The sequence below is a fragment of the Erinaceus europaeus genome, chromosome 14 (assembly GCF_950295315.1).
Source record: "Erinaceus europaeus chromosome 14, mEriEur2.1, whole genome shotgun sequence".
NCBI classification, from domain to species: Eukaryota; Metazoa; Chordata; class Mammalia; order Eulipotyphla; family Erinaceidae; genus Erinaceus; species Erinaceus europaeus.
In genome coordinates this window covers 79980798-80002078 of record NC_080175.1, presented here as the reverse complement: position 1 = coordinate 80002078, position 21281 = coordinate 79980798, and the positions used below count along the sequence as shown (strand labels likewise).

General features: G+C 40.3%; 1 protein-coding gene across 2 annotated transcripts in view; it reads right to left on the bottom strand.

Annotated features, from left to right (window-relative positions):
- The window catches only part of VPS8 (VPS8 subunit of CORVET complex), a 208117-nt gene that overhangs the window by 131125 nt on the left and 55711 nt on the right, over positions 1–21281 (bottom strand). For both annotated transcript variants that reach the window (XM_060172095.1, XM_060172094.1), the window contains 2 exons: positions 19459–19548; positions 3076–3122 (listed from right to left, as the gene is read on the bottom strand). In XM_060172095.1, the coding sequence (XP_060028078.1) occupies positions 3076–3122; positions 19459–19548 (137 nt within the window). The remainder of the gene's footprint in view (positions 1–3075; positions 3123–19458; positions 19549–21281) is intronic.

The window sequence follows — 21281 nt, the reverse complement described above, 5'->3', positions numbered from 1 at the left end:
TCTCCTCTCAAAAAATATGGAATAGAAATTGGGCTAGAACAACCACTCAGCAGCTGTATGCATGCATGAAGGAAGCCCCCAGTCCATTCTCTGGCACAAGCTGGAGCAGGGGATGGTGTGCTTAACTCTACTGTGGAAAGATGTGAAACCATACATCTGTGATAATAGCAGTCTTGTAAATCGACACTTTCCCAATAAAGTGGTATATTAAATAACAATAGTCTGAGTGGACTTTAATAAATTATTTTCTGCCTCGGGCAACCCCTATGTAAAATAAAGATAATAATAACACCTATACCTTATTGCTTTGAAAATTGGATATATTATAAAAATTGGATAAATTAAGGTAAACGGCTTGGAATAATACTTAGCATGCATGGAACTAACTACTACTACAAGTGTAAAAAGCTGAACTAACACAAACTGATTAATTAATATAGTGATTATTTAAACCAACACAAGTCTGATTAAGAGTTTAATTGCACTGATTTTTTTTTTAAACAAAAAGACTCTAAAATCAGCACTGAAAAAGCACAATGTTTATCTTGCGCTTTTATTTGCTGAGATAGAGGCCTGTGTTTTGCAGTGAGTCATAATACACACACACACACACACACACACACACACACACACACACACACAAACAGTACATGAATCATACACTTTCACTTTTAAGATCTTTAAATAGTATTGGGTTTTTGTTGGCTATGTTAGGCCCCACTAGCCTGCCAAACAAATACTCCCACGAGTTATCTAATATAAAAAAGTCAATTTTGAGTAGGGCATCAAAGTAAAAACCCTGGGGTGAGGGTGAGGGTGGATGTTCAGCTTCATGGGGGGGGGGGGGAGAATATGGGGATGGGACACAGTCTTTTGGTGGTGGGAATGGTGTTTATGTACACTCCTATCAATTTGTAGTCATATACATCACTATTTAATTAATATGAGGGGGAAAACTGATCAGATGTCTCAAACTTTTAAAGCACAGACTGAGTCTTTTTAATACACAGGCTGAGTCTTTGATATGTTGACTCTCTGAACTTAAAAGCTTAGACCAGGGAGAACAGAAGCAACCGGTGGCACAGCTACATACAAATAATGTCAAAGGACATAAATTATGGTGATGTTGTGTATGATACAGAAAATCCTAACAAAGGGATTTTTCAAAGTTAATCCAATTGCCAAATAATGTGATTATAGCAATAACTATCTATTATCTCCTTAAACCCTAAGACAGCAGGAACCTCCTACTTCTCTATACAGTCTATATTTCCCCCAGTCCTGGAACCTCTAGGGTGGGGCTCACTTTCCTGCATGCTTCTCTCAATTCATATCAAATGATATTGCATCTGCCGATCTCAACCTAATCGATGCAACGAGTACCACCCCAGCATGCTTCACTTCAGACTGTGTCCAGAGACGTCAGGCATGGAATGTCAACCCTTCACCCTCATTACTCAGGTGAGACCCTTCCTTTCATAGTATTCTCTAATTCCATTCCAGGAGGTTCACTTCCTAACAAAGTCCCAAAACCTAGATATAGACCAGGTCCCGTGTAAGATAGATCATATGTTCACATGTATCCATAAATTAGGGCAAAATATATACCTGAAAGCAAAAGTACTCAATAGTTTGTAGTGAGTCAGTATAAAGTTCCTAATGAAATAGAGTCTACTTAGACTTAGATACCCTCCTCACCTACTTCCTATTACAGTTCTCACTCACTCACTCACTCCAAAGCTATCCTCATCAAAGCAAGGACTGCAAAAACTGAATAAGGGCAAGAGATTGGCATACTTTAATGATGACTCTTTAGTTGCTATCAGGCCACCCCTTCAGCTGGGGCCCTAATTAGGGAGTCCTGAGATTCCCAAACAGACATGATGGGCCTAGACCTTGAATAAATCCCTCTCTTCCATTGTTACTGGTCATTTCTATCAGGAACAACAAAATAGACCCCTTTGTGGGCCTCCATAGGACCTTGTCCTCAACTTGGATCAACAATCGTAGAGAATGTTCCATCCTCCAAAGGGAGGCTGGACAATATACTCTATGCTACACCTGAGGAAGATGGGTCCTGATATTTGGGCAGCTTGGAACGCTCCTACTCATGACCAAAGTATGTGAGCTCAGATCTACAGGGATGCAGAGGTCACATAGGCTCCTAACCTGAATATGGGCCCCAGATCACATCAAATCGATGGGGTTTACAGTTGGTTTACAGTCAACAATATTTATATCCCTTTCCCATATTAGGGAGCTACTCTTTTCCCTGATCTAGCTTTCTGGTCCTTCTGCCAGCCATGACATCATCTCCCCAGACAATAACTTCGATCCTCCTGCATATCAGATTTCAGGCTCAGGCAAACAAAGCAAAACAAAACAAACAAACAAACAAACACTAGTGTAGCCACAGGCCCTTTGAAATGTAGCTAAAATATGCCTACTAGCTATCTACAAAATGGAGTACCCCTAACTCTTCATCTGCACTATTCCAGCCCTTAGGTCCATGACTGGACAACAATTTGTTTGACCTTGTATGTTAACTCTCTTGTCAACCACCAGGTTCCAGATGGTAGCATGATGCTGACCAGACTTCCCTGGACAGACAACCCCACCAATGTGTCCTGGAGCTCCGCTTCTCCAGAGCTCTTCCCCACTAGGGAAAGAGAAAGACAGGCTGGGAGTATGGATCGACCTGTCAATGCCCATGTTCAGTGGGGAAGCAAGACCTTTCACCTTCTGCATCCCACAATGACCTTAGGTCCATACTCCCAGAGGGTTAAAGAATAAGAAAGCTATCGGGAGGGGATGAGATACAGAGTTCTGGTGGTGGGAACTGTGGGAAGTTGTACCCCTCTTACCCTATGGTTTAGTCAATGTTTCCTTTTTATAAATAAAAAATAAAAAATTTTTAAAAAGTCAATTTTATTAGGTAAATGGACTGAAAATTGTTGAAGTATCAAATCCTTATAAATTAAAAAAAAAAAATCCTACCCAGTCATACTGGTAAATTATAAGCAAGAAGAAACCTGAGTTCAAAGCAGTTGAATCTGACGGGCAATGTATACTCACTTTCGCTGTAGCAGAAGGCAATAATCAACGATAACAGGCACCGTATCCTGCAGACAAACCATAAACAAAGTGTCAGCACCACAGCTCTACCCAATGGCCCACTGGTTAGACATGACATCTAATGAAAAGAGATCTGTCTAAAGCACTGCCAGACTGCTGGGGGAATACAGTTCTCACCCATGCTTTTAGTAAACAGTTTGGCACTATGTGGCCAAAGTTTTAAAGACATGAAAATGTTTGGACCTGGTAGTTCTACCTAAAAATTTATTTTAAATACATTTTAAAAAAATATCTTTACTTAAAACAAGGGCAACAAAAAGGAAAATAAATATTAAAAAATATATATCTTTACTATATTAGGTATTCACTGCAGTTCTTTAACAGACTCATCAGGAAGAGGATAGAAGAAACTGTAATTTACTATAACATGGCGTAAAAGCTAAGCAAATATACTACTTAAAAAAAAGATATAACAGAAATTGCCAGTTTGTAACATGCTAGCAAGCACTAGATGAAAGTATGTAATCATCATGCTATTTTGTAAAGAAAATGTATAAGGAAAGAAACAGAAGAAAATATATCCAGTCGACAATAGGATGCAGTTGGTCCTTTTGGTGATTAAGGTTGCCTATATTTTGCCACAATTCTCCAAACCAGTTATTTCAAGATTGATTTGACTTCTCAGTTTCATAATATTTAGACTGCTTTATATTCATCACACACAGGCCTATATCAAGTGAATGACAACCCATAATTTTGGCCTTTTTCAAGAGAACAGTTTATGGGAGAAGCAGTAGCTTATTATGACTGGGAAATGTCAAGTAACCAATCATCGGATTTCAGCAGTACTCTTTAATTTTCTGATGGCTGCTGTGAGATGATATTCTTTCTTATAAATCCTACAAGGCTTAGGTTTCTTGGTAGGAAATAAATCCCATCAAGAGAGAAAAGGCACTAGGTCAAATGACAAATACTACAATCTAATAGTTGTCTGGTAAAGAATTCATAACCAAGGGGGTGACCCTTATGATCTGAGAAGAAGTATGAGAAGGCCCTGGCCCACCTGCTTCCTTTAGTCAATTCTTCTATCACTAGATATGTAATCTGATGTGACATTATCTAAAAACAGGAACTAAAAATTACAGATTTAAAAATGTTCAAAGTTATAAACAGCAAATCTGAGCATCTGAAGTAGAACATACTCCGTCATGTAATATGAAGTAGGAACCTTCTGAGGAAAGTTGGAGAAAATTTTATGAACTTTCCTTGAAAGACAAGAGCTGAGGGACCAGGTGGTGGCACACCTGGTTAAGCGCACACATTATAGTGCCCAAAGACACGGGTTCGAGCCCCCAGTCCTTACCTGCAGGGGGAAAGCTTTGCAAGTGGTGATGCAGGGCTGCAGGTGTGTATCTGTTTCTCTCCCACTCTATAGCCCCCTTCCCTCTTGATTTCTGGCTTTCTTTATCCAATAAATAAAGATAATAAAATTTAAAAATAAATTAAAAAAAAAGAAAAAGACAAAAGCTGAATTCCCAAGAAAGTAAGGGCAGTGCCCATAGCCTAAAGGTGAAAAGGGAACAGAAAACCAAACCAACAAGGCCTGGGTTGTCACTGAGACTCTCCTCTAATTTTTTTTTCGTACCTGTGTGTTACCCGAGAGTCTACGTTTTAATGCCAGAAGGAAGCTAACACCGTAGTTTTTGCAACATAAGGTATTGAAGCAAAGATCTACCTAAAACCTGGACTCCTAAAAAGTCACATCTTTAGCGGCAGGATATTAGGGAGGGAATGTCTGTCAGTAGGAATAAGGAAGATAACAAGAAAGGCAGTCTCAGACTCTACACAATGGGATTAAATCTAGGCATCTATAATCAAGATTCTGTCTATAAGTGGATTTGACATTATAGTGTTTACATTGTTCTCCTAGTCTGGAACCAACCAAGCTAAGAAAGTGACACAAAAAGTGATCCTGAGAAAGAAGACTGACTTCTGGCTACCTGAAAAAAGCAAATTCAGAATCTCTCATGAGAGTGCTTGTCACAGGCAAAGGAAGTCCTACTGATAAGGCTCCACTACAGATGTTGTGCTCAAGATTGAAAACTGAAAAGTTAAAAAAAAAGGGGGGTGGGAACTGGAGTATTAGCATAATGGCAATGCAGAAGGTCTCTCATGCTTGAGGCTCATCAAAGGTCTCATGTTCAATCCCCAGCACCACTGTAAGCCAGAGCTGAGAAGTGGTTTTATAAAAATAAATATGCACATGGCGCGAAGTACAAGGACCTGAGTAAGCACCCTGGTTCAACCCACTGACTCCTCACCTACAGGGGGGTCGCTTCACAGGCAGTGAAGCAGGTCTGCAGGTGTCTGTCTTTCTCTCCCCCTCTGTCTTACCCATCTCTCTCCATTTCTCTCTGTCCTATCCAACAACAATGATATCAATAACAATAATAATAACATCAAGGGCAACAAAAGGGGGGAGGGATGGCCTCCAGGAGCAGTGGATTTGCAGTGCCAGCACCGAGCCCTAGCAATAACCCTGGAGGCAATAAATAAATAAATAAATATGAAAAATATAAAGTACCTTACAAGTCAGAGTCTGAACTACAGAGGGAGACCACTAAAATGTCAGATAAAATAACAATAAGTATATGGGGGGTGCAGGGCAGGTGGTAGAGCAGTGGGTTAAGTGGACATGGCCTGAAGAGCAAGAACCAGTGTAAAGATCCTGGTTTGAGCCCCAGTTCTCCACCAGTAGGGGGGTCAATTTCTACAGGTGTCTATCTTTCCCTCTCCCTCTCTGTCTTCCTCTCCTCTCTCAATTTCTCTGTCCTATTCAACAACAATGACAGCAATAACAATAGCAACAACAACAATAAACAAAAGCAGCAAAAGGGAAAAAATAGCCTCCAGGAGCAGTAGATTCATAGTGCAGGCACTGAGCCCCATTGATAACCCTGGAGGCAAAAAAAAGTATATATGAATTACAACAGGAATAAAACAAAGAATTAAATGCTTAATCTAGTACTAATTACCAAAGGCATACAGGTATTAGCAGCAAAACAATCAGATTCATATATCCAGAGAGTGGTCTCTGGTGACTTCATGATGGAAGTATCTAGAAAAACAGGAATGAACTAGAAGTCTAAGACACCAGTCAAGGAAAGAGCTAGGAGACTAAATTTTGGTAATGATACTGAAATGGAAAAACAGATGAACACAGAGTGTATACTCTCCTGATTGACCCTATGTAGGTATTTTAATCTATGTGATGGTAGAGATTTGTATTTCCTCTGTGGTATAGGGACATATAGCCTAAGTCTGTATTTCCTCTGCAGCTGATGGGCGTCACAGCAATCAGTGACTGCAGCTACTGTACCTCCTCCCTCCACATTCCTAAGCAGCACAGCTAGGGAGGAATCCAGCTTAGCCAGAAGAGACAAGACCAACTAGCACCAGGGTGAAAGATCATGTGCTTGCAGTGCGCCAATGTCTGCATTCTCTTTGTAACCAAGATGTAAAATTCTGTATAGATGTAAAACTCTAAACAATGCTGTTCCTTTGTTCGGCACAGAGAACTTCCTTGAGAGATCGAGATCTCTCGCCCACTAGTGTATTAAATTCCTCTCTATTCACCACACCCGGCTCTGGTCGCATGTTTGGAGATGACTTCTAGGCATATAAACCAGCAGGCAGAATGAAGTATTTATAAAGTAGAACTATAGGGCTTGGTGACAGATTGATTGTGGGATGCAAAGTAAGGAAAAGAGCCTATCAGGACTCCTAAGTTTCTATTTTAAGTGACGGTTGAATGAAGATGTCACAAAAATGTAACATAATATAAACTCAAATTTGTAAAGTATGTGTGTGGGGAGAAAAGCTGGGAAAGATTTCATCAACACTGTCTAAAATATACAGCTAAACTCTCAAGAGAGTAAGGGTAGTAGCCACAGTCTACAAGTGAAAAGGGAACAGGAAACCAAAGCAGTAAGTTGTGAGTTGTCACTGAGACTCTCCGTTACATTTTTAGTCACACAAGAGGTTTGAGTCTTAATGCCAGAAAGAAAGTGGGAGATAAAGAATATGGGGGAAGTTGGAGGAAGAGGTTAAATGTGGTTTGGGCTATGAAAGATTTGAGACGTATCATTAGTTGGATATTCCATAATAAAATATTGGATAGAGTAAACTGAAAAATCTGGTTTAGAATCACAAATTACTGAGTCATGAAAGGGGAAAAAAACATAAACAAAACTGTCAAGGACAATGGACTAACATCCCAAGAAAGACCACTATTTGTGATATGGTCAGAAAGAAGTAAATACTTTACAATTCAATTCTCAACAAATGCAAGTGTTAGAGTGACACTCTGTCTCTCTTTTTCCTTTATTTGGTCATAAACAAACAAATAAATCACAAAATAGACTGTGGATCAGATCTGAAAAGTTTTATTTAGCTATTGAGATATCATTGATATTTTTACTAGGAAGACGGTTTATCTTATACAGTTTAGATAGTAAGGACACTAATGGGTAAGTAAATCTTCAGAGAACTGAGTATTGGGGGATATGTGAAGGGATGAAGGGAGAAAAGAAAAAGAGGAGAGGAATGAAGAGAGAAAAGAATGAAGAGAGGGAAGAACAGAAGAAGAAAATATTAGTATATGTATAACTAGAATCCCTGAATAAGAAAGCTAAATAGAATGAATAGTTCAAGATTAAAAAACCAGGAAAAGTATACATCTATTAAGAACAATAAACACACCTTCTCTGACCCATCTTGGATAGAGCGAGAAGGAATTATGTTAAGTGAGCTAAGTCAGAAAGATGAAGATGAATATGACATGATCCCACTCATAAACAGAAGTTGAGAAAGAACAGAAAGGGAAACTCAAAGCAGGATCTGACTGAATGTGGAGTAGGACACCAAAGTAAAAACCCTGGGGTGAGGGTGAGGGTGGATGTTCAGCTTCACGGGGGGGGGGGGGGGGGGGGGGGATATGGGGATGGGACACAGTCTTTTGGTGGTGGGAATGGTGTTTATGTACACTCCTATCAATTTGTAGTCATATACATCACTATTTAATTAATATGAGGGGGAAAATTGATCAGATGTCTCAAACTTTTAAAGCACAGACTGAGTCTTTTTAATACACAGGCTGAGTCTTTGATATGTTGACTCTCTTAAAAGCTTAGACCAGGGAGAACAGAAGCAACTGGTGGCACAGCTATATACAAATAATGTTAAACGACATAAATTATGGTGATGTTGTGTATGATACAGAAAATCCTAACAAAGGGATTTTTCAAAGTTAATCCAATTGCCAAATAATGTGATTATAGCAATAACTATCTATTATCTCCTTAAACCCTAAGACAGCAGGAACCTCCCACTTCTCTATACAGTCTATATTTCCCCCAGTCCTGGAACCTCTAGGGTGGGGCTCACTTTCCTGCATGCTTCTCTCAATTTATATCAAATGATATTGCATCTGCCGATCTCAACCTAATCGATGCAACGAGTACCACCCCAGCATGCTTCACTTCAGACTGTGTCCAGAGACGTCAGGCATGGAATGTCAACCCTTCACCCTCATTACTCAGGTGAGACCCTTCCTTTCATAGTATTCTCTAATTCCATTCCAGGAGGTTCACTTCCTAACAAAGTCCCAAAACCTAGATATAGACCAGGTCCCGTGTAAGATAGATCATATGTTCACATGTATCCATAAATTAGGGCAAAATATATACCTGAAAGCAAAAGTACTCAATAGTTTGTAGTGAGTCAGTATAAAGTTCCTAATGAAATAGAGTCTACTTAGACTTAGATACCCTCCTCACCTACTTCCTATTACAGTTCTCACTCACTCACTCACTCCAAAGCTATCCTCATCAAAGCAAGGACTGCAAAAACTGAATAAGGGCAAGAGATTGGCATACTTTAATGATGACTCTTTAGTTGCTATCAGGCCACCCCTTCAGCTGGGGCCCTAATTAGGGAGTCCTGAGATTCCCAAACAGACATGATGGGCCTAGACCTTGAATAAATCCCTCTCTTCCATTGTTACTGGTCATTTCTATCAGGAACAACAAAATAGACCCCTTTGTGGGCCTCCATAGGACCTTGTCCTCAACTTGGATCAACAATCGTAGAGAATGTTCCATCCTCCAAAGGGAGGCTGGACAATATACTCTATGCTACACCTGAGGAAGATGGGTCCTGATATTTGGGCAGCTTGGAACGCTCCTACTCATGACCAAAGTATGTGAGCTCAGATCTATAGGGATGCAGAGGTCACATAGGCTCCTAACCTGAATATGGGCCCCAGATCACATCAAATCGATGGGGTTTACAGTTGGTTTACAGTCAACAATATTTATATCCCTTTCCCATATTAGGGAGCTACTCTTTTCCCTGATCTAGCTTTCTGGTCCTTCTGCCAGCCATGATATCATCTCCCCAGACAATAACTGGGATCCACCTGTATATCAGATTTCAGGCTCAGGGGAAAGAAAAAACAATAACAACAACAAAAACAAACTAGTATAGCCACAGGCCCTTTGGAATATAACTAAAATATGCCTACTAGCTATCTACAAAATGGAGTACCCCCTAACTCTTCATTTGCACTATTCCAGCCTTTAAGTTCATGATTGTTCAACAATTTGTTTGACATTGTATGTTAACTCTCTTGTCAACCACCAGGTTCCAGATGGTAGCATGATGCCAACCAGACTTCCCTGGACAGACAACCCCACCAATGTGTCCTGGAGCTCTGCTTCCCCAGAGGCCCACCCTACTAGGGAAAGAGAGAGGCAGGCTGGGAATATGGATCGACCAGTCAACGCCCATTTTCAGCAGGGAAGCAATTACAGAAGGCAGACCTTACACTTTCTGCATCTCACAATTACCTTGGGTCCATACACCCAGAGGGTTAAAGAATAGAAAAGTTATCAGGGGAGGGGATAGGATACAGAGATTTGGTGGTGGGACTTGTGTGGAATTGTACCCCTCTTATCCTATGGTTTTGCCAATGTTTCCTTTTTATAAACAAACAAACAAACAAACAAATAAATCCAGAAAAACAGCCCTGAAATTAAAAAAAAAAAAAGAGGGGGGTTTAAATCTATATTGGTCACTTAAAAAGCACATATGCCAGAGAAAAGTAGCTTAGAATGACTAAGCCAAGTGTCAAGATAATAAAGTTATTTGACTGGGGGAAAAAAAGGCTATCAGTCAATTATGGGGTAGGGGGGAGAAGTCTGGCTAGCCTCAGATTTTTCTATTGTGGCATTCGATGCCAGAATATAATAGAGAAATATCTTCAAGATACTTAAGGAAAGAAAATGTAAAAGCTAGAGTACAACAATTTGAAGATACACCAATTCAAAGACTATTGTTCTCATGAGCTTTTCTTAAACTGTGCCAGCCACTAAGACATAACAATGGAAACTAAAGCAAAAGTATAGGTGATGGGCATTAGATGATTTTAACTGGAAAAAGTAAGCCTGAACTAATGTGGACATAGGATTTATACTCCCTGACAACGGGGAAAAGATTTATAGTCAGACAAACTGGGAGAAGAGGGGCAGGGGTAAAAGGCAGAGAAGACTCTCCGGCCTCATCCTCACCCACAAGCTGGTGGTCAGAAGACACCTTTTAAGGGGCGAGGAGACAGTTCACCAGGTAGAGCACAGCTCTTATCATGAGGAGCTCTTGAGGTCAAGTCCTAGGACTTCCAGAGTGGCTGCTCATCTTATTTTGTGTGGTCCCAGGGCTAAATTAAAAATACACATCATGGGGGCTGGGTGGTAGCACAGCGGGTTAGGCGCACATGGCACAAAGCACAAGGACTGCTGTAAGGATCCCAGTTTGAGCCCCTGGCTCCCTACCTGCAGGGGGCTCACTTCATCAGGTGATGAAGCAGGTCTATAGGGGTCTAACTTTCTCTCCCCTGTCTTCCCGTCCTCTCTCAACTTCTCTGTGTCTTATCCAACAGTGATGACAGCAATAATAATAACAACAACAACCATGATAAATAAGGGCAACAAAAGGGGAAAAAATAGCCTCCAGGAGCAGTGAATTTGTAGTGTAGGCACCAAGACCCAGCAATAACCCTGGAGGCAAAAAAAAAAAAAAAAAAAAGTACACATCACTTCAAGTTCATCATTAAAATTGAAACTAGAAGCATGTTTAATGGTATAAAAGTAAGTACCAAGATAACAGTTAAAATAGTACAGGGTGGAGGTAGATAGCATAATAGTTATGCAAGGAGGCTCACATGCCTGAGGATCCAAAGTCCCAGCTTCAACACCCCCCACCCTGCACTATTACAAGCTAAAGCTGATCAGTGCTCTAGTAAAATAAATAAAAATCTAGTAGAGGATGACATGAGGAAGAGGAGGAGGGAGAAGGAGGAAGAGAAGAAGAAGAGGAACAAGAAGAAGATGGGAGAACTAGCTAATTTTTATCATCACCAGGAAAACTGTCCAAAGAAAAAAAAGTCTGACTAGGGCCAGGGAGGTGGTTCAGTTAGTCACGCATGGGGTTTGCATGGTTTGTTCTCCAGAACCACATAAAAGCCAGAAAGACAACAGTAAATACAACATCATAAGTGGCAGAATTATACTTTGACCCCTCATTAAAAAAACTGACTTGGGACCAGGTAGTAGTTCACCCAGTGGACCACACATATTACCAAGTGTGAGGATCCAAGGTTTACACACTCGGCCCCCAGCTGCAGGTGGGACAATTCATGAACAGTGGAGCAGTGCTGCAGGTGTTTATCCTTTCCTACCCTCTCTCTGTCTCACTATCAAAAGAAAAATGAGGCACTTAAAAAAGAAAAAGGGTGGGGGTAGAAAGCATAATGGTTATGCAAATAGACTCGCAAGCCTGAGGCTCCATCAAGTCCCAGGTTCAATTCCCCACATTACCATAAATAAGCCAGAGCTGATCAGTGCTCAGGTTTCAAAAAAAAAAAAAAAAAAAAAGAGGCATTTTTGGGTTGAAGCTATAGTGATCTAGTCATAGAAAGTTGGCTCTCCCCCAGAAAACAAATATTACAACAAAGTGACTCAATGAATTTAATCAGAAACCAGCAGGAATTTCTGGTTAAAAAACAAACACTAATCATTATTAAATCACTAATAAAAAAACACTATCTGAAGGTTGGTGATTGCACATGGACAGCTTAAGCAGGAAATTTGATGGGGGGGGGGGGGGAAGAAGGACTCCAGCAGAAACACGCATTGCATCACCTGCAGATGCCATATTTGCAATTGCTTCAAATTCACATGGTGGACTCATAGGACCTGCATAAAACCACTCAGGAAGCGAGTGACCTAGAAAAAGAGCTCTGGACTGCAGTTTAGAGCTGTACAAGCCACAGGCTCCTGAGCAAACCTCAGGGAACCATTCCCGGGAACCAGAGAACAGAACATAGGACCCTTGTGGCATCAGGGAAACCTATCAAACTCTAATAGTAAGTCAAGGAAGTTGACTTATCCATGTAGAAGAGAGAATATCAGAAATAGAAGATAAACTGGGAGTTGGTGTATTGCACCAAAGTAAAAGCTCTGGGGTGGAGAAGAGGGCTCATGTCCTGGAACATGATGACAGAGGAGGTTCTAGTGGGGGTTGAGCTGTTATGTGGAAAACTGAATGTTACTCATGTACAAAACTACTGCATTTTACTGTTGACTGTAAACCACTGATCCCCCAATAAGGGGGGAAAAAAGATAAACTGGCCACACTCTTTGACTTCAATGTAGAAAGAGAAAAATGAGAGACCAATCCATTCTTTAAGAATATTCCTCTTGGGACAGAGGTGGGGCCTTTTGCACAGGTTACCATGTGCAAAGACCCAGAGTCAAGCTCATGGTCCCCGCCTGCAGGAGGACAGCTTCACAAGAGATGAAGCAGTGGTGCAGGTGTCTCTCTTTTTCTCTCCCCTCCTCTCCTATCAAGTTCTTTCTGTACTAGCCAGTAAAAAAAAAAAGGGGTGGGGAATAGTCCTCTTAGTCCAAAGTCTTCCCAGATAATGTAAGAAATGATTAAAATTTGGGCCTTCAGAATTTTGGAGGAAAAAAAAAAAAAGAAAAAAATTAATTCTAGTGTCTTCTTTAGTAAGGAGTTCCATAATTGGCCAAAGTAGACACTTCTCTTGCCAGATAGTCATGCACATTTAAGATTTATGTTAAGTAAATGTGGCTACATGAACAAAACACTCAACCGACAGACAGAAAGCCTAAATTTAAGACCATCAATTGTTTAACTGAATAGATTATTTTACTGCATTGTGAGTCTTTTACCATCTGCCACCTGAAGATCTAAGCCCTGGCTTTCCCCAATCATATGTAGACCCTCTTTGCTTTTTTGGAGCAATAGCATCAATGTTCACAATTCATACTCTGTAAGTTAATCAGGCACTGAAAATTGCACTCTTTGAAATTATCCAAAAAGTTAACAAAGCCTACCATACATACATCCCCATATGCACACACATATACAGGTAGATACTGTCTACTGGCCATCAGAGCAAGGTAGCTGGTATTCATGCTTTGGCATGCAGACACCATAAGCAGCTATAGAGAGACAATCCTTTGGATGTGTCTGTGTATATGTGGGCTTGTTTTCCAGGAATGATGGCAACAAAACAATCTTCTATAAAAGCCTGATTCCCCAGAACCAGCATTTCAAACAAGCATCAGAGGTGAGGCAGAATTCTGGACACCTGCACTATGGTTTCTTCCTCAACTCATCTCAGGGAAACATGAATTAGAGAAGAAAAACTTGCCTCACTCTGTCATTAGTTGACCACTCTTATTTTGTGAACCCAATACCAAAACACACGTCCACAGCTATTAGAGAAAACAGCCTGCAATGATCTGTTTTGTGTAGAGATGTAAAAGCTAGAAAGAGTCTCTTTAAGGATGACATGAGGCTTCATGTTTAAGATCTTTTAAACTGTTTTTTCAAATCCTTTTAGCTTGATTCAAAGATTTTAAATGTCTCACTGTTTTATTCTTTTTTAATATTTATTTATTTATTTTCCGTTTTGTTGCCCTTGTTGTGTTTTATTCTTTTACTTTGTTTCCTAAACAGTGCCCAAACCAAGAGACCACATCTATAATTAACTGACCAGCTAGCTTCTATGACTGATAACACTCTCAGGGGACTCAATACCAGAGATGTCAAACAGATACATGGTCTCAAGAATTGGTTAATCTTGCTGGATGCCAGAAGACCAATAAGATGGGGGACAAGGGATGCAGAGAATTTATCGACATGAAGTAAAAGGGATGAAAGGAGACGACACGTACAAGATGTCTGGCATGTAGAGAAGAGGCTACTGGGGATGGCTTAAGACAAAACAGAATTTGTTTACTGTCTGATTTTGCTTTGAGGTAGGGAAAACTTGGCCTGGAGCAAAGGAGAAACTCAATGCATGACACAAAACACTTAATTCCTACTTGTCCTTCTGGTTATTATACTACATTACAGATACAGGTTCAAATTAGAGATAAATCAAAGTTGTAGCCTGCTCAAATCATCACAAGACCCCAAAGTTATTTTCTGTATTTAATACAGGACAAAATTTGGATTGATCTATGGAGGAAAGCAGAAATACTACATGGCATTAAATATCCTAAGGAAAGCTGAGGCTCCTCAGAGATGGATTAAAATTGAGGCAGAGTGCCACCTGCTGGTAAAATACAAATTCTCAGTATTTTTTCAGAGGTAGAAACCAGATATACTCACACCCGCTCTCTCCTTCTCCATCTAAAGGAAAAAAGTGACTCCATTTTAAGAGATAACTCATTTAATTATTTTATGATTATTTCAAGATTAAATATTTAACGCTAAATATTTAAAACAGCGCTTTTGTAACCAAACTTGCTGCTACTTCACTCAATCCAGTGGGCTGAAGATTACCTTTTCCAGATGAAAATTATTCTCCTGAGTGAAATAAATTGTATCTCCTCTACGTAGGCATCCATGCTTAATTGAGTCTGTCTTATTTGAAATTTGATCCAAAGTTACAAATCAGGAACAATGGCTAAGACTGTTCAAACATATCCTGGGTTACAGTTCTTGAGTCTTGAGATCTGAATCATTATAATGCGACAACTAGGACTCACACATGCTTCCTGTGTGTTTGTTTTTTCCTTAAATATGCTTTTCCGAACTTTCCTACTTTAAAGATCATTCTCGGTGCTTATGAAAATCAAAGCAAAAATAATCAAGTGTCATCCTATACTGGAGCATGACAGTCCCGATGCGAACCCTTAAGTCCAAATGCCTGGATTCTAACCTCAGCTCTAATACTTACTAGCTTTGGGACCAGTAGCAAGTTACTCGGTTCTCTGCCTTGGTCTTGTTTGTGTAGGTGAATAATTACACCACCTACCAGAGTTGAAAATTACAAGTTAACATGTGTGAAGGGTAATAGAGCCTGCCACACAGTAAGTCTTACACTACTTCGTTTAAAACTATTTGTAACGGCTGTAAATATTTGCTGCCATTCTCATTTATCATCACTTATTAACAGCATGCCTTCTGCTTTTGTTCTGGAAACCACAGTAGAGTACAGTTGGTTAGTGGGATGCTGGACTTTGAACTTAGATTTGCATCCTGACTTCACTATCTAATAGAAATATTACATTGGAAAGGCACTTAAATCTTCTCACCTTGAATTTTTTCGTTAAAAAATAGTGCAAAAAAGATGCCTTCATGGGGTTCTGAGAATTATGAGTCAGCCTTCTTAACATGATATCTGGCATATATGTGTAATGTGTGGATCTTTCTTCAACCCACAGTATTTGGTAGTCACAATCTCTTTACTTTCTCATCTTATGTTTTATTAATGAAAAATAGACAAAGAGACCAAAGCATTGCTCAGCTCTGGCTTATATAACCGTACTGGGGATTGAACCTGGGGCCTCAAAGCCTCAGGCATGAAAGTCTTTTGCAGAACCACTGTGCTATTTCCCCAGTCCAGCCATACTATTTTCCTTTCTGACAGTCCTCCAGGTTCATGATGTTTTTTGCATTTAACTATGGTTATCTGCCTCTCTTCCATCCTCAGCATTTCTCCTATGCTGTGCAGAGAAAATATTTCTCTTAACATTGCTGCTTCCTTTCCCTTTGAAATGTTTGTGGCTATTATGTCAAAATTTAAGAATTTCCTGTTGTATGTGAACCCAATTAAGTTTTCAGCCTATAACCATGACATTGCACCCACATTTTTCTGAAATACTTGCTTTCTAAAGTGCAAAGATTCATACTGAAGAGTGTTTTTCATTAATAGTTTAAAAATCAAGTGATTTTTTTTCTCTCTCAATAAAGTATAGCCCTCTCTATCCTTAATCACTGGTAATAAATAAATAAATAAATAAATCTGGAGTAGTGGCTTCCGCTATTGCATGTTACCTTCTATAAACTAAATTAATAATAAATCAAAGATTTTTTTTCAGATTCTCTTTTAGCAGAATGAAAACCCCAAATACACTACAGTTTGTTTCTTTGTAAATTTTGTGGCCTGTACTGAAACCATGATCTACAGTTCTTTTCACACTGAGGCTCCTATTTCTCTATTAGAGCACTGCTTTTGCTTTCTCTACAGTGCTCTACATGTTCTCCCTTGGCACGCAGGTCTCTATTCCAAAACAAGCATGCACACTCGCCGTCAACTTCCATATCACTCACAAACACACCCTCATGAGCCCCTCTCAACATTCCCCTGGGATGGTTCTTTTCATCCAAGTGTACTTCACAGAAAGAGGGACCAATTCTTTCAAAAACACCATCCTGTAACCTCTTGGTAATTGTCTTTTGTTATAATATTAAGCTTTCTTCCTATAACCACTGCACTGGAATACAACACTGTTTATATGCAAGGAATTGTTCCTAAATGCTTTCCTATGTTTCCTAAATGTTTTCTTCCTATGGCTCTGGCTTATGGTGATGGGGGGAGGAGTTGAATCTGGGATCTCAGAGCCTCAGGCATTAAACTCTGTTTGCATAACCATTATGCTATCTCCCCTACCCCCCCACTTCCTTTTTCAAAATTTAAATTAAATTAATTTTTTTTTTCACCACCAGAGCACTGCTCAGTTTTGGCTTATGTTGGTGTGGGTGGATTGAACTTGGGGCCTTTGGTATCTAAGGCATGAAGGCCTTTTTTATAACCATTATGTTGTCTCACTTAGCCTGCTGCTTCCTTTTTTAAGACTCCAATATAGTGTCAGCCAGCTTTTCTAAGAGTGAACTGACAAATGTAAAAAAGCATTTTTTTATTATTACTAATTTAATATTTGTTCATAAAATTACAAGATAAGAGGACTACAGCACTGCACCATTCCACCACCGGAGTTCTGTGTCTTCTTCCCCGCCATTGGAAATGGAAACTGCAGTGGTTCTCCCAAGGTCACAGAGTAAAAAGCATCTCTAACTATCAGCCATTCAGAAACTGCCGAGGAGCCAAAACCTGCAGCAGCGGCCAGGCTCCTGGGCTATCGTGAATGAAGTATGCCTGGTTTTTACTGTCTTGCAGCAGGAATTCCACTCCAGGAGACTTTTCTTGCTTGCATTAATGGGAATATTTAAAATCCAGCACTTTTGAATTATTGAAAAACAGGCACAGATTCCCTCTATATACACATACACATAATTGAGAGAGAGGGGAGCCAGAACACTGCTCTGCTCAGCATGTGGTCCTAGGCAGTGAGCCTGGGGCTGCTGGGGCCCTTGGTGTGCGTGCAACTGTTATATGTCAGTGTTACACAGCTGTTCCCAGGTTGTACCTATTGATATATTTCCATGTGATGCTCTTGTTTTTAGAAGAGCAGTTATGACAGGGGATCAGAGGAGGACTGAGTTCCTGTATTGTACGCACTCTCAGATACCACGGAGTATTCCTGGTGCAATAGCTTTTATTACTTTTCGCCAGGACATTCGTAACATTTATCAGTCAGAGCTGGAAGATAGTTTACCCAGTGGAGTGCATGCCTGAGGCCCCAGGTTTGAGCCCTGGTACCCACTTGGGAGTATTACAGTACCTGAGGAAACTACACTAACAGCGGAACAGTGCAGTGCTACCCCCGCCCCGCCTCTGTCTTTTTATTCTAAAAGAATAAAAAAGTTAAAACGGGTGGAGGGTAGATAGCATAATGATATGCAAACAGACTCTCATGCCTGAGGCTCCAACATCCCAGGTTCCTGTACCAACCACCATAAGCCAGAACTGAACAGTGTTCTGGTTAAAAAAAAAAAGTTAACACGGGGGTGGGGTAGATAGCATAATGGTTATACAAAGAGACTCTCTCACCCTGACTCCCTCCCTCCCTCTCTAAAACCATTAAAAAAAAAAACAACAGTTGGGGCGACAGCTCAGCACTACCATATATGAACAAAGATTTGGATTAGACCCACAATGCTGCCTTTAAAAGGAAGATGGAGTAGTGAGTAAGGTGTTGGACTCTCAAGCATAAGGTCCAAGCTTGATCCCTGGCATCACATATGCTAGAGTGATTCCAATTCTTTCCTTCTAAATAAATTATTTTAAATAATAATAATAATAATAAGTGGCCAAGCTTGGTAGTTAGGGCACTGGACATTCAAGCAAGAGATCCCAAATTTGGTCCCTGGCATCACATATGCCAGAGTGATTATCTGATTCTCTCTCTCTCTCTCTCTCTCTCTCCATAAATAAATCTTTTAAAAAATAAGTAACTAAGAAGAGCTAGGGCAAGGAGTTCTAGGATGGGGAAAAAGAAACACATTTTCAACAAATACAATTGGAAATCACTGCAAACAGTAGAACTCACATAATCAACACAGCAGGTTTTACACTGTTCCTTGACTTCCACTGTCAGTGAGTTTCAAGAGAACCTCAAGCTTTTTCATCACATCTTAAAGACTGTATTTACTTAACTGGTATGTGTGAGAGAGAAAGGGAGGGAGAGGGAGTGTGGGAGGGAGGGAGAGAGGGAGAGAGAGGTGGGAGAGAAAGAGAGAGAGAGCTGTTTCTGAGTTGCAGGTGCCCCTTGGAAGAGTGAGCGCAGCCTTGGCAGTACCTCCCTTGTCCAGCTGGCCTACTTAACAAATGTCAGTCCTAGGCAAGGTGTTGGCCACTGAAAGTTATCACCTCAAATGAAGGCACCCTCCTATCACCCTTTTGCTTCCTGAGGCACTGACAGGTGAGCCCTGATACTTAACAACATTCTACTCGCTGCCCCCCCCCCCCACCTGCATCTTCAAAATGGAATTATTTAGAATGATTCAAAAACCCTGAAGTAAAAGTTGAAACACTGAAAAGATATTTGAAAGTGACGCCATCGCCATCGCCATCCTCAGGCGGGGTGACAGCCTGCATAGCTGTACCTGGAAGTGTTGCTCCATCACCTGCATCTTCCCCTGCTCTGGGCACTTCTTCAGAGCACGGTCTGCACAGTGGAAGAGGATCTCCACCATCTGGAAGGAGAGCAGACTAGTACAGACAGGAAAGTCATCTCTCTGGGGCCAGGTGGTGGCACAGCAGGTTGAGTGCAAACACTACCATGCACAAGGACCCGGGTTGAAGGACCCGGGTTGGAGGCCCCGCTCAGGTGCAACAGCCCTGCAGGTGTCTCTCTTCCTCTCCCCTCTCAATTTCTCACTGTCCTGTCAAATAAAATAGAAAGAAAAGAGAAAAGAAAAAAGAAAAAATGGCTACCAGGAGCAGTGAATTTGTAGTGCTGGCACCGAATGCTAGCAATAATCCTGGTGGCAAAAAAAAAAAAAAAGGATAAAAGAAAGTTCCCCTTTGAACTCTTTCAGGCTTTACTGTATGTGACCATTCAAATTAGCACAGGGTCAGACTTTTTATACTAAAGATGTAATTTAAGTTTTCAGTTAGCTTTTATTTCCCAGTTTTAAAAACCACAGCCCAATTTCTTCCAGCCTGAAGGATCATACTAAATTCCTAATTTTCCTTAGTAAGGCTCTTGTAATCCATTAAACCACCAAATAAAAAAAATTAAATTAAAAAAGGATATCTAGGCTTTACACCTAGGTGGACTCTTTACTGCCCTGAAAATAAAATATCCGGGCCAGCGAGATGGGCAGCCCACGGCCAGGCTGGCACTAGGGTTCAGGAGTCACGGCCTCGGGAGAAGCTTGGTGCTGTGTGGCTCATTTTCTTCCTGTCTGTCTGTCTGTCTGTCAGCTTGACTGGAAAAGCAGCCTGGAAGCAGAGAAAATGCACATTTGCTAGGTACTGGCTCTACAACAAAAAAACAAAAGGAGAGAGAGAAAAAAGAATGTGAAAAATTTAAGTCTGCCCTAAAGAACTCAACCAATTCTTTTTAGCAGAAACTGAAAAAAGTCATACAAGAGTCTAAGGAGACACCAGTTTCTACTCATGTTTTTTAAATGTCTGTATTCATATGGAATATAATTTTTATCAATGCATTTAGTTAATAAACGGTGGAGGAATAATTATAGTTAATGAATCCACCCAGGGACTTGGAAAACAAAGTTAATAGTAAATATCGGCATGAATCATACTAATGCTAGTAAATAATAATAAGGAAACGTCAGTCCTGTCTGCTACCTTGGGCAACACAAACAAACATCTCTCTCATAACTACTAACTAGTTTATAAAAATGATAAAATTCTGTAAACTACAGTCAGGCTCAGAAATAATCCAGACAGCACTTTGCCTCCTACTTCTTTCTGAGACTTTGGGACATTTTACTAATTTATCAATTTCATGAGAGACTGAACTAGGGAAAAATAAGTGATGAAAAGAAGAATTTTATTATTATTTTTGCTACCAGAGTTATTATTGGGGTACGATGCCTACATGACTCTACAAAACCCTGTAGCCATTTTTGTTTGTTCATTTTGTTTTTCTTTTTAACAGAGGCACATAGTAAGAGAGAGGAGAGAAAGAAAGAGAACATCTGCAGTATTGTTTGCACAGCTCATGAAGCTTCCCATTGCCCTTCAGGTGAGAACCACAAGCTTAAACATAGGTCCTCATGCACAGTGATGTGTGAGACATCACTAAGCTCCCAAGAAGAAAGAACTTTCAAAGCATTTAATATGACACCAGGGATTTATAATCTGACTTGTTTTTCTATACTCTCCTTGACTGCAATCTCTTACCTAACCATGGCCAATGGTATTAGCAAATACCAAAACCAAATCTGTACTGCCCTGC